At 33.5% G+C, this 14,152-nt stretch overlaps 1 protein-coding gene across 6 annotated transcripts; it reads left to right on the top strand.

Moving 5' to 3' along the window:
• The first annotated feature begins 552 nt into the window (after positions 1–552).
• Positions 553–4,364, top strand: LOC108218575 (uncharacterized). Of its 6 annotated transcripts, none has more exons than XM_017391571.2 (9): positions 553–902; positions 1,408–1,565; positions 1,649–1,735; positions 2,025–2,152; positions 2,787–2,883; positions 2,971–3,048; positions 3,117–3,342; positions 3,591–3,814; positions 3,972–4,364. In XM_017391571.2, the coding sequence occupies exons 2-9, from the start codon at positions 1,464–1,466 to the stop codon at positions 4,002–4,004; spliced, it is 975 nt and encodes a 324-aa protein (XP_017247060.1). In that variant the 5' UTR covers positions 553–902; positions 1,408–1,463; the 3' UTR covers positions 4,005–4,364. The 6 variants fall into 6 exon arrangements, with proteins under 6 accessions (XP_017247060.1, XP_017247061.1, XP_063948709.1 ...); XM_017391572.2 differs by having other exon boundaries at positions 574–902; positions 1,418–1,565; XM_064092639.1 differs by lacking the exon at positions 553–902 and adding an exon at positions 992–1,153 and having other exon boundaries at positions 1,418–1,565.
• Positions 4,365–14,152: the final 9,788 nt, after the last annotated feature.

Here is a 14,152-nt window from a genome sequence, read left to right as displayed (position 1 = left end):
GGAGTATTTTTAAAAACATATTTCAAATAAAAATATAATATTATTTTATTCAGAAAAAAAGTTATTAGCTTTTGCTATACATGGGGCTCGGCATAATCACGGGGGCACTTCGGGGTCGGAGACTATTATCCCCGTCCCCATCCTCGAATTCAATATCTATCCCCAACTCGAACCCCGAATGGGGACACTTTTCCTCCTCGATCCCCGTCTCGAATGGGGAACGGGGATCCCCGCGAGTATTCAGAGAATTTTATTTTTTGATAAAAAAATAATAACTTTATATAATATACTTTTTAATAAATAAATATACTACTAACTCCTAATATGATAATAAAATGACATTATCTTATATTTTCAACATCAAATCATATTAAAATTGATTTATAATACAAATAAACGACAATTCTAAAATTCTAAAATATATTATATTATAATATACTTATAATTGATCAATAAAAATAAAGATAATTTTTTAATTTTAATAATATTATAAAAATTATCTATTTTTTATAATTTAATTAATATATATGGGTTAGAGATTGGGGCGGAGAGATACAAATCCCCAGCCCGATCCCCGAATTTTCATAAAAGCTTCCCCGATCCCCGCCCGCTATCGAAAAATTGCCCGATTCCCCGACCCGAACGAGACGGGAGCGGGGCGGGGTGGAGCGGTACGGGGTGCGTGCCTATCCCTGCTGTATTCTCAAACTACCTCAATTTAAGTGTAAATAGTTAAACCATAGGAGCAGAGTAAGTAGCTTAGAAATGGTCTTGGCTCTTTGATAGTTGATGCGGAGTTTAGAATTGCAATCTGGGCAGCTGTAGAGTGTAGAGTATACCTGATATGAGCTTGGCTTTGACTACAATCATCACCAAGATCTAACTTTTACTTCTTTTCTCAGGTATATTCATTTCAGATTTTACTGTTTCTTGAATGTGAGATTATTAATGTAAAATACAAGTAGTTGTAGTTCATAATGTGATAGCTGGCTAGCACAGGTTCTGGGTTTCTTTATTAATTGTTGTTGTCACTGAGCTGGAAAGACAATCAAGATTGTCTCAACTCTAATTTTATAACAGACCCTTTTGCTTCTTTATTGCTCTCTATGTCTTTTGCTGTGGCAATCAGTTCTGCAGCCTCATATATTTCCAGGTGTTTTATCAACTTGTTAAAAACCCCTAAAGTTGTCTCTGATAAAACAAATTAACATATAAATAATGTATCTGGCAGAATGTATTTCTGCAATTTTACGCGATCATCGCAGAACAATGTATCTTACAGTATTCTTGTTATTTAGTGTACTCAACCAACACGCTGGCATGTAAGCAGTGCCCACATTTGCATATTCCGAAGCACAAATGCAGAATGACTTTATTTTTGGCTAACTACTTTGACATTTTTTGAAGCTCCCTGCAGTGAGGCAGAGAAAACCAATACGACTTTGAAGCTTAAGAAAGTGGATATGAAGGATGGAAATTACTCTTTTGAGCCTTTGGTGGAGGAATTGACATTTCCACTCAACTCCGTTCCCTTCCAAAGCTGTCATGCCTCAACAATTGTTGAGGTGAATTGAGTAAATGTAACAGGAATATACTTGTGGATCAACCATATTTGTACTCTGTCGAAACTAATTAATGGTTTTTATAGATCGAAAAAGATCACTTTTTGCTAGCTTATTTTGGCGGTTCGGCAGAGGGAGCACCAGATGTGGTAATTTGGTTGCAGACTTACAAGGTGATCTTATTACTTTGGACTCAAAAGTAATTAGTCTCTATCTGTTGGAAGTATATAATCCAAGAAGTGTATTGTGTTTTTGGATAACCGAATAAGCATTTACCTATCAACAGTGTTAGCTTTCTAATATTTCACTCACCAAAGCCATCCATCATGTTTCAATGTATTCCTAAACCCTTCTACATTTAGAATGGGAACTTCTTCTTCTTGATATGTATTATCAAACTTTCATCACTAAAGCCCCTCTTACCAATTTTGTCTCTATATCTCTTATGATTATTTTTTGCAGGATGGTTGTTGGCACCCTCCTATAATGGCTGATAAACAAGAAGACGTTCCAATGTGGAATCCTGTACTATTTAAACTTCCATCCAATGAGGTCCTTCTGTTCTACAAAATCGGGCAGGAGGTTCAGAAGTAAGGTCTCACTGTAACTATGTTCCTAGAATCCTAGCCATCCCGTCTCAGTTGTCAAACAATTCATGATTTTCTGGTGGAGGGTTTATGTCATAAATGACAACAATTAAAGTTATATTTACCCATCGAGAAGTACAAATGAACTAATTAGAAAAATAAGAAAAGAACACGTGAAGAAAGAGTGAGAGAAATCAGGAATATACATAACTTCTGAAAGAACATATATAGATGTGTAAAATGGAGGTTTTATAAATTTTATAGTCTAAATACATATATAAATATATTGAAATGTGTGCATTACATGACGTGGATCGGTATATAAATCTTCAAATAGTTTAGGTAGTGGTTTTTTGTTACTTTAATTTTCTTTTGCAAGGACGTGTTAAGCATTTGCCTGAACTTATAAAAGTTTGCCTTAGTGTTAAAGGAAAGTGTATTAGTAGGAACAAGTTTAAAAAGGATTTGGTATCCTCATTATATGTGTTTTTCATCTTTGTCAACTGAATATTTTCCTAATGCTGTTGACTTCAAGGAAGAAGTACGGGCAAGGGTTGTTAAAAATCAGTAACAAGCTATAAATTAGTGAAATATCGCAGCAAATTGTAAGCATTTACTACTTTTGTTATGACTTAAGGTGGAGTGGATGCATGAAGCGGTCTTATGATGGAGGCGCAACTTGGAAAGAAAGAGAACAACTTCCTCCTGGGATATTGGGTCCAATAAAAAATAAGGTGCTTCTTTGTTTGTAGTAGAAATAAATTTTCTTGCAGATACACTTTTACATTTGTTGTTGCTTTGGAATGTTTTCTCCTCTGCAGCCTTTATTGCTAGAAGATGGGCGATTGCTTTGTGGATCTTCTGTTGAGAGCTGGAATTCTTGGGGCGCATGGGTGGAGGTTGTACTGAGAACTTTAGTCTAAGTTCTGTGCAGTGTTCATGTAACATATAGTTTTACCTTAAACAGATTACAGCCGATGGAGGTCGATCATGGACAAAACATGGGCCCATATATATTAAAAATACGTCTCTCAGCGTGATTCAGCCAGTTCCTTATCAGACTGCAAATGGACACTTGCGTGTTCTCATGAGATCATTTGAGGGAATTGATCGAGTTTGTTTGTCAGAATCTTGTGACGGCGGTCAAACCTGGAGTTTTGCAAAACCTACTGAATTACCCAACCCAAATTCAGGTTGTTCGCTAAAATGACAAAGTGTGCATAAAAATAAGTGTGCACTAACTGATTACCTGTCCAAATACCAGTAGATGTGTTATATTTTTATAAAAATAACTGAATGATCCTTTTTCCATGTAGTGTTCGAGATTATGTTAGGCCATCCTCTAAGGCAAAACGATACTCCATATCTAGAATATCTACTTTTTACAACATAATTTTATCCATGTCTTGCATAATGGCTGATACTGGGACTTCCTTTATAGGAATAGATGGGGTAAAGTTGGAAGATGGACGTCTAGTGCTTGCTTACAACACTATCTCCAGGGGTGTACTCAAGGTAGCAGTTTCAGCTGATGATGGAGACTCATGGCAAGATGTTATAACTTTGGAAGATACTTTAGGAATGGAGTTCTCTTATCCAGCTGTGATCCAAGCTAGTGACGGGCTAGTTCATATCACCTACACTTATAAAAGGACACAGATTAAGGTAGTAGTTCTAGAATTCTAAACATCAAATTTCTCTAAATTTCCGATTTGCTCCTCTTTTCCCTTTTTATTTAGGTACCATGATTTTTTTCAATAATTCGCTGCAACGTCATTATTATACAGCGATTGTTTGATCTAACGCCCTTCTTGTTTCTCAGCATGTTGTTCTTCAACCAAGTTTGATGCCTTAATGAACTTGTACCGCAGTCATACATGAACGATGTCCGTGGAGTGTGGACTAGGTCGTCAAATTTACGCTGATTTAATTTGTGCATCTTACTACAATGTAGTAAGCTCATTTACGAGAAAATGATCCATCTGCCAAGCTGAACAAGTGTGTACCCTCAAATTTCTGGTAAACCACCAGGTGGTTGTACTTGTATCAGTAGAGTTTCAGTATTGTTCTGTATGCAGCACAAGAATAAATTAATGTCAATCAAAAAGACTGGTGTCCAAGAACTAAAGCCCACTATATATGTATTGGGCCTGTTTGTTTTTGTAATCCAATCATAAGAGATGATATAATGGCATGATCCATCATTTCCCTTGAAGTTGAATCCATATCGGATAAACATTATTATTTCCCTTGATAGTTAATCCATATCTGAAAAGCTTTATTTAATTAGCGTCATCATATATCGGCTACTTGCTCCACTAAAGTCCAGCAAAGGTAAAGTGAACGAAAAGTCTTTCTTCATTTATGAAAAAGCTTTTGCGGTTGTTTAGCCAGCTCAAGGTGTTGAATAAAGCCTTGTTTTTTTTGTCTGTTTGTTAAGTAGAGGATAAAAAATCAAAGTTTCAATAAAGTTTTAAACATCTTTAATCACTTTGAGTGTGAAGAGAAAGTATCTTGAAATTCATAAGGCCAGAACACGTAGAGTTAAAAAAGGTGAAAGAGTAGCATAAAAGAAAAGATGAGAAGACACAGACATGCATGTCTGTTATCTTTTTCTAGCCACGAATTTCTGGTGCAAGCAACACGACATACGATCCGATATTTACTCGTATAAACGAGTTTTTTCACCTAAAACAGATTTTTTCCGGTCACAAAATTTAGTAATACGACGTTTCGTTTTATATACACTCATATAGACGGGTTTTTCCCACTAAAAACAGGTTTTTGGGTCAAATTTTTTTTAATACCTTACTGTTTACTGACTCTATTTCATAATTGAATATATTGAAAACAAGTTTTTTCCGGTCACAATTTTAAATACCATAAATTTTGAGGACTCGGTTCATAATCGAATATACCAATCTAAATAAGTCGAGAATATACATTTAACATGTTACATGTATTCCACATTCTCAGGTTCTTGCGGAAAGAAAACTCTGAACAGATCCGGTAGAGGCCTAGAGGAGTAAAACCAGGGCCGTCCGGGGTTTTTTTAGATTCTGTACTGACTTTAAAAATGAAATCCTTCCAAATGACAAAACAAAATTTTAATATATTTAAAATAACAAAATATCATAAACAAAATTAGACTACTACAACTGAAAAATTGTTTGTTTTTTGAGTAGTTAGACTTAAATATGTGTGGGTCTTGTGGGAGTTACTGCTTGTACAGTGTACTAGTTTGTGGGGAGAGAGAGAAGGAATAAGAAGAGACAGCTGGGTCTTGAGAGTTGAGAATTGATTAGTATTTAAATAAAATAATAATAAAAATTAAAGAGATATTAATATTATATTATACTTATCATGAATATATCAAAAAATAAAAAAAAATAGTCATAAATTGAGGCCCCTAAATTTTTATTTTTATGATGCTGTTACACTTGTTGCACTCCCTCAAAACCGGCCCCAAGTAAAACTAAGTCATCTTAGTTCAGACTAAACCTTGTTGAACACATTATAAACATAAACCCTGCCAATCTCCTCTTTCCACTTCCATAATTCACGATCGTGCATGCATTATAAATTTACGTGCCCTTTATCTTAAATCTTGAATGTGTTAAAGATCCATCTTTTCGACATCTTTATTTACCCTTGAGAGTATGCTTTTACTTCACTTCTGGATCTCTTTTTCCACTAACACACACTCATGCCATGCAATTCGACTCACCATTCTTTTGCACGCCAAAAAGCATTAGTAATCACTACTCCCCTGATATAAATCATGACAGACATGCCTGGAATGAGTGATTGACCCCTTTATCTGTTTAAAAGTTATTAGCACCAATAATAATCACTTAAAAGTCTCTTTGGGAATACTGATCCCTCATTCTCCTTTACACAAAGATCAACCAGTCAAGTGAAAAAAAGGACTTTTCGAAACTTATTGTTCACTTGCACGCTTTCTTTACTTTACTCCATTAAGTTGTTTTACTACTATTTTGATTAACCACATGATCGGTAACTATCATGCCAAACTTTCCGGCCGACCAATTCCTTTCAATAAAGTTTTACCTTTTTCATATTTGCTTCTGCGAAAGACTTTTCACGATGCTAACTTTTGACCAACTAGTTGATAGAAGTAGTTTTGTTTTTAGACTAAAACTTTTTTTCCTAACAAGGATGATTAGTATGCTAATTAATTTTATTTATTTCTAAATTTGCGAGTCGGTTGCTTTATCGATAAGAAATGATCGAGAAGCTAATTTTCGGTGTTGCGATATTGTATAATTGATCAAAATATTAATATCGATAATCTCTCACACTCATTTTAATGGTAGATTTCTTTTGCTAGTATCTTATTTAGTGATGTTTTTGGGCAAAGACGATTTCTGGTTTTCTTGTAAAAAGCTAGAAGCACTTATAAGAAGTTGAGAATGCACGTTTTTGTTTCGAGACTTCTACCTCTTTCCAAACCGTTTAATCATTTTTCAATCTTAATTACTTCTCATTTTTAATTCATTATTTTACTTTAAATCATAAATATTTTTTTCTGAATTTACCCAAACTACCCCTATATCCAGTTTTGTTGACGAACAGGATCGAACATAAATTAATGATTTTGATAAATATCAAGTTTTAGAAAATCAGGAGTTTGACTTATTGAAAGCTCCCTCTCTCGTATACGTATAGTTATTTATATCCGGCCACATGTCTGAAATATATTGAGATTGACTTGTTAAATAATCAAAACTTTTTGCTCGGTCATCGATTCGGATTAATAATCGAGTCGTGTTATCAACAAGGTCATCATGGTGTTGATCTGTTTAGTTTTCTAATGCCATATCTAGTTGTTATAAAGTGCTTTTCAGTAACTTTCTAAACATGATTATTATACATGAGACGAAGCGGATACATAACATACAATTAGTTGTTTAATTTTGTTTATTAACAAGTAAACGAGGCAATCACATGGAAATTGATCGCCAAGATTTTGATTCTAATCCCTGACCAAACAAGAAGACGACAGTCCAACAAGAAACACGTACGCATACTTTTCATTATTCTCTTTAACACAAACAAACACAAACAATTCACCTCTTAAAAGTGTTAATTACCTTTCTTTATGGATGGGTTTGTAGTTTTGTCCCCCCGCTTATAGTTTAATAAATTGATCTTCTTCATTAGCATTTATTAATAATACCATTACACATGATGTGAAGCGTGTTGATGCAAAATGTTAAAAGTAAAATTAAATATGGAAGTATTAATTTTTATCAAAAAGTAGTACTGCAATTTGCAATATATAATAAATTTTGAGGATATGAAAACGAGCTGAAATATATGAGTTCAAATACAATTATTTGCTCACAAAGGATTCCAAAAATCAAACTTCTTTTAATATATTTAGCGGTGAATATGAGGACCGAATGTTACAAAATATGTTTTCTAATTTTTTCTCTGATTTTTTGACCATAATATCGTAAATCATAAAAATAAATTAAAAAATTTGGCAGACTTGGACTTGGTAAGCAGATAGGAAATTAGTGGCCAAGTGGGCGAAATGAAATACAGGTTGGACGGTATATAATACTACTCCATTCATTGTCTAAATTAATGAAAATGATGGAGAGCGTTGGATCACAAAAGTAAGCCTTTGTCTTTTGCATCCCTCGCATTCAATTTCCACCTAATATAACACGACCATTTCATACCGGCGATAACTCGCTTATACTCCCTGCGTCCCCTTTTACTTGTCCCTTTTGAAAAAATAACGCATCTTAAGAAAATGTTAGGTGGATATCTTGTTTTCATACATATCCCTAATAAATGTAATGAATTAGATAGAGTTGTGTATATATATATGCTAGTCAAACATTGGAAGTTGTTACATTTTGAAAAAACATACAAAAAGTTGCTTTGAAAAGAGAAGTGGACAAGTAATTTGGGACAAAATTTTTTTTCAAAAAAGACATGTAAAAAGGGACGGAGGGAGTAAGTCATTAGTCATGCCCCGGCAAATTTTGTAGTATGTGCATTCTCGGATCGATGTGATATGTGATATAAAAAGTTACTATTATTTGCCTTGAGTTTCATGTCCAGCTTCTTTTCCGGTCAGAATCAATTTATTCATATCATTTGTGTGTATAATTTATAAATCATTTTCCGATTTATAAACAATAATCTGAGAAGTTTAAAATCTTGTCTTTACTTAATATGTTATTTTTATTTTTGAAATTCGGTTTTACAAAATGTAAAAGACCACTTTAAAAGATAGTCTATTATAATTTATTATTATATTGATATAATTATTGTACTCAATATTCAATAACACCAAAAAATTTATCTAAATCCATAAATTTTCACTTATAGCTAAATTCTCATTTATAAATTATAAACACTTCTTTTAAATTAAGTCAAAAGACCTTTACGTATCACAAATTTTTTGAATTCGTTTCTTAAAAACCCAATTTTTTTTTATGAGATTAAATTTTATGTGTTTATAAAGTTTTCATGAATCTAGTCATCACGGATATTAGAAATTATATGGCCACTTCAAATACTTCACCTCAAGGCTTAGGCGGAATCTTTGTGCTCAAAATCCCGATTCAATCCGAACGAGCGAGATGAGTCAGAATCGAAATTGAGTGTATTAAAAAGTCATCATTTCCACTGTTCAATTAAGCTAGAGTTCCGAGAGGGAGGATTTTATTTACATGATTGTTTTTCAAGAATTTCACTTTTTTTTTACTATTAGCAGTATGTGACAAAGAACAAACATGTTTTGTCCAAAAGCTCCAGTTCTGCAATCATGTGCTTCTGGTAAGGTTAATATGTGTTTTTGACGAATATAATCCCGGTCTTCCTTTTTAACATATTGATGGAAAAGGCCGACTCATGATTCTCACACGCCCTTTTTCTGTTATATACTTTTAGTGGTGGAAACGTGAATCCTGGCTTGTGTGTAAAGTCTCTCAAATGCTGGAGTATTAAAAAATACGGTACTATGAAACAAAATACCTTTCCAAGGACTTGTTAGTGGATCAAAAGCATTTATCCTCTTCCCTTTTAACTCCACCTCAATTATGTATGACATATTCTACTGTATTTTTATTTCGAGTGCCTTAATTTAGGATGCTCGTCATCCTTAACTCTCCATTTAAGCCCCAAAGGTCTACTAAAATGCTTAGCAAGTACTGCAACCGTCCATTAGTAAAGTCCTAGTATCTTGTTTAATAAAGATATCAATATAAAATACAAATTAAGTTTTACAATATTTATTTAGAAATTATTACAGTTTGTAGCCCTTAACTTTGGCACATGAGGAGATGAATACCATACTTTAAAACGTGACAGTTGACACCCAAAATTTATAATATGTTGCAGTTTGTTACCCTCCCGTTAAAAATTTCCGTTAAAGTTCAATATAAGATGTTAGTTCAGGGACATTTTTATACTTGCATAATGTAACTTTTGATTTTTATCAAAAACACATAAAATATTATATCATATTAGTGTTTATATGATACACGTTAGTTATATATAAAATTTAAAATGTAATGAAATGAGAAGCTCAGAGCTCAGAAGAACATCCTAAAAAGATTTATAGATGCGGGAAGTATGGGACCGTTTGGGTTAGCTTAAAAGAAGTGACTTCTTGCTTATGGTAAAGAAGTGGAGTAGAAGTGAGAAGTAAATAAGTTAATAAAGTGTTTGGAAAAGAAGCAGAAGCCGTGGGAGAGAAGCTAGCATTACACAAACGGGTCAAGAGAAGCAGAAGCCAGAAGCAGCTTCTGCTTCTCTCAACCAAACAGGCACTATATATAGTTAGCCGTACACAAGTGTCGCCTAAAAAGCAGCGGTTTAAGAACTGGCGCAAAAAAAATACATTTTATCTCTTGAATATTTTCTTCAAAATATTTCTTATATATGTAAGTTTTAAGTACATGATGTCTATACGATAATTCGCAGAAAGGGCGCAGTCATATCGACCAAAATTTAGTTAATAAACTCAAATGATTGGTGCTGTTGTTAAGATAATTTATGTAGTGGTCCAGCGGAAATGCAATCAACTTTCTTATATGATTTAGGATGCAAGTGCGTTGCATATAAAATATAAATATAACAAAGCAAAGTCGAGCCACTAAAAGGAGGATTAAGTAAAGAGCCGAGAGGAACGGTCAAAAGTGAAGTTGCTTTGAGTGCAAGAACAAGAAGCTCGAGGAACCTTTTTGTTGTGGGGGTTGATGTCACATAATGTGCATATGTATACTCACTTGCTCAAGCACAGCTGTGAAATTTTGTACTCGTCCGTTTGCTTAAAGTTTGAACTTGATTATATATGTTTTAAAATATAAAAGTTTTGGTGGGTCTTGTTTGCATTAGTGAATGGGACCTTTTGGTTTCATTGTTTTCCATCAATTTAGACTTGGGGAAGAGATAAAGTTTCAATTACTTTGTAGTAGGAGATCACCATGCCATGATATACACAAATGGATGAATTCGAACATGTGGTAAGGGGCCTCGTATTTATGTTTTCTTAGGCCACAATGTATCCCCACTTGAAAATAATTGGCTTTAAAATATTTGAATATAAAGAATAAACGACAACACTGCGAAATAACAAATCACTGATTGGATGGAAGATCAATAGTAACAACGTATATATAAACATGATATACATGTTAAGTACATGTGATATTTCTAGCTTTTTTGTTTACCTAATGCACTACTTGATTTTAAATATCGGTTTATTTTGCTTTGTGGATTGCTTTGTGGATCATGATCTCCTCTGTTGTTGGTAGTGTGACGTATGGTCAAATCTTAACTCGTTTTAGAATTTGTATCGATATATAATTCTCCATAACTTCAACTATATTGCTCAAATACAATAATTTAGGCTATTATACCAAACGAATTTCAAAAAATCATGATTTATTGATAATATAATTTACTCTTTCTGTTTGTAGGTTGAATAATATATCTTATTATCTTGTGTGTACATCTCCAATCAATTTGACGATTTGAGTATAACATTAAGATATATGTGGTAAATTCAATCAAATCTCAAATATTTTTTTAAAAATCGAATAGGATCTGATTATGAATATGATATAAATCAATCTCTATTGATCAAATATAATAATTTGGACAATCCACGAGTCTTCCAAATAACAATTTTTTTTTTGTTTCATTTAAAAACAAAATATCTCAATCCACTCGATGTTAGATTGGAGGGTAAATTTTTATATTTTATCATGACAAAATAACACATAATTGAGCTGGAATGAGATAGAATTAAGATTTTGATGATTCATAAAAAGGAAAGACTCTTTTATGAGATCGAGCTAGAAAATAAAAGAGATTAATATAATTTTTATCTTTTGTAAGATCAAATAAATATAATTTTCGAATTAGTCAAGACGGAAACACAACTAATATCTGTATAATGTTTGTGTTCACTATGATACTGAAGACGAATACACTGCAGTTGATTGATTCTGTTCACGCACACCAGTGCAACTAGTGCGTAAGAAATGCGAACGGCAAGAGTTTTTATAAACAATTATCCCTGCATGAGAGAGACTTAAGCCAGAAACGTAAGGTGTTTAGAAGTATTTATGTTGCGCGGCTGGGCAGGTTAATGGGGGAACTTTGCCTTTTAGAAGTGGATGGAATTACAGTGCTGTTATTAGATTATTAACTAATCAATTTGTTGAACACCTAATAAATATTGAATTTTATATATTTAATTCATGTGCTAATGCATTTTAGTCATTAAAAATTAAATATATTATATTAATGATAAAATTGAGCTAATTTTGAAATAAATAATAAATTTTATACATGTGAAGTTAAATTAGTGATGATTTTGATATTTTATCACAGGAAAAGGCTGAAAAATAAAAATTTACCAGGCAGAGACAAAAACACGTGAAGCAAAGGGCTTATCAAAGAAGGGTGGGAAAGCAGGTGTAAAAGCAGAGGATGAGGAGATTCTCAATTAATCAATTTCTACTTTTCGTATTTATCATCTTTCATGTAGTTCTGACTTTAAGAACGTTAAGGACACACCTTTACGAATAACCTGGCCGTCGCATTTTAGAGCAAGCCCAACAGTTTCTTAGTTGGAGTCCTAAATATAATATAAAAAATAATATCTTAGTAGTTTAGGACATATTCTACCAACTTCAACTCCAATAATGTGTCTTATTTTCACTATATGTTTAATATTTTATTATTAAAAGTTCACTTTCATCATTAAAACATAATATAAAGTAGAGAGAGAAAGAGAGTGTTTGTCGGAATTTATTATAAAATATGGGATAAGATAAGGAGAGAGTGCCTCAAAAAATAGAGTTTGAAGGGTTTGTCCTAGTGATATAAGGCATCACTAGGACATTGTTGGAGCAACCTTTTTTTTTATCAAATGCCCTAAATTTTAACTTAGGTCATGATATAAGGCTCTCTTGGACTTGCTCTTAGCAGGCTGTGATTCGAGCCGAGCCGGGCGAGTTTCAAGCCGAGCCTAATTCGAGCTAAATTTATTCAAGTCGAGCCGAGCTAGCTCGGTTAACTAACCGAGCCTAAATTTTTGCTCGAACTCGACTCGGTTAATTTCACGAGTCGAGTCGAGTCGGCTCGTTTAGCTAAACGAGCCGGTGTTAACGAGTCGAGCGAGCCAACTCATATAATTTTACACTTAATCGAGTCCAAAACTCTACCCGAACTCGGTTTGTTTAATTTCACAAGTCTAGTCGAGCCGGCTCGTTTAATTAATCGAGCCGGCTCGTTTAATTAAACGAGTCGAAAACTTTGCCCGGACTCGGCTTGTTTAACGAGTCGAGTCGAGCCGAGCCCACTTAAACGAGTTTGAACCGGGCGAGCTCGCGAGCCGCCCTGCTCGAATTACATGTCTACATTTTAGGATCATTTTAAGACTAAAATTCAGGGTTGTGGTCAAAATTTACAACGATTTTCAAAAATTTGATCAGAATTTCAAATTCTCACAAAGATGGTCAAACTTTGACGTCGCATTTTAAAAGTGTGGCTCCCGTTAAATGTCACTTAATGTAACCACACTTTTATAAAGCGGAGACAAAATTTAACCACCTTTCTCAGAACTTGGAACTCATTTTTATCTTTTTGTCTGTTACCTCTGTTAGTGTCATTTAACCGGAGACGCACTTTTAAAAAACATAGTCAAAGTTTGGCCTCCTTTCAGAGAATTTGAAACTCTGATCCAATTTTTGAAAATCGGTAAAAACGTCGGCTACAACTTAGAAGTTACTCTCATTTTAAAAACAAACTTAAGTGGTTTTTATTTTTGGTCCGAATGCACATATAAACTTTTTAAATAATAGTTTTAATGTTATCTAAAATTATTATTATCCTAATCAGATAAAGTTATAATTTAACAAATTTTTTATTCTTTTATGTAGGAACCCGCAGCCGCTACTTTTCGGATGCGCACCAAGTAAACCACGAGCTTACGCAATAATATGCAAACTACGTGAACCAGGTAATTTAACAAATGTTATAATTTAACAAATTTTATTGAGTCTCATTGCACAATCATTTTTCTAAACTTACCCGAACTAAATTTTAAACCGACAATATACTTCAACCTGTATTACGCGGCGGCAACATGAGCACTAGACTACTAGCTAGCACCGCAACAAAAGCGAGTTTGAATTGCAAAAGTATGAAACCTTCCTATCTCTATTCGTCTAAACTACTCCTTGAAATGATGATCATTACTTTGAATTGCACTGGTAAAGTGGTAATTTCTTATCAGACTCAAGTGATGGGGGATGCTAGGTTCGCTACGATTACGAAAAATGAATTATACAAATAATTTCTTATTTCAGACTCAAGGGATATAAAATGTTATATTCCCTACCACAAATGAAGTCATGTTCGGAGATTTGTCTTTTGATTAGATTTCGATGAGTTAAATATGTAATTACAGAATTTCCAACGATAAGAGTTAAAATTATTAGCTAA

This window comes from Daucus carota, chromosome 4, assembly GCF_001625215.2.
Source record: "Daucus carota subsp. sativus chromosome 4, DH1 v3.0, whole genome shotgun sequence".
Lineage (NCBI taxonomy): Eukaryota > Viridiplantae > Streptophyta > Magnoliopsida > Apiales > Apiaceae > Daucus > Daucus carota.
Note: the sequence above shows the minus strand (reverse complement) of the source record. Positions and strands in the feature narration are given on the sequence as shown.

Bases quoted from the DNA above. Each gene is read 5' to 3' on its own strand.
- LOC108218575 (XM_017391570.2), top strand. From the start codon at position 1,219: ATGTATCTGGCAGAATGTATTTCTGCAATTTTACGCGATCATCGCAGA. The intron at 2,153-2,786 runs GTAAGGTCTCAC...TTATGACTTAAG, and splicing joins ATCGGGCAGGAGGTTCAGAA to GTGGAGTGGATGCATGAAGC. The intron at 3,343-3,590 runs GTTGTTCGCTAA...CTTCCTTTATAG, and splicing joins ATTACCCAACCCAAATTCAG to GAATAGATGGGGTAAAGTTG.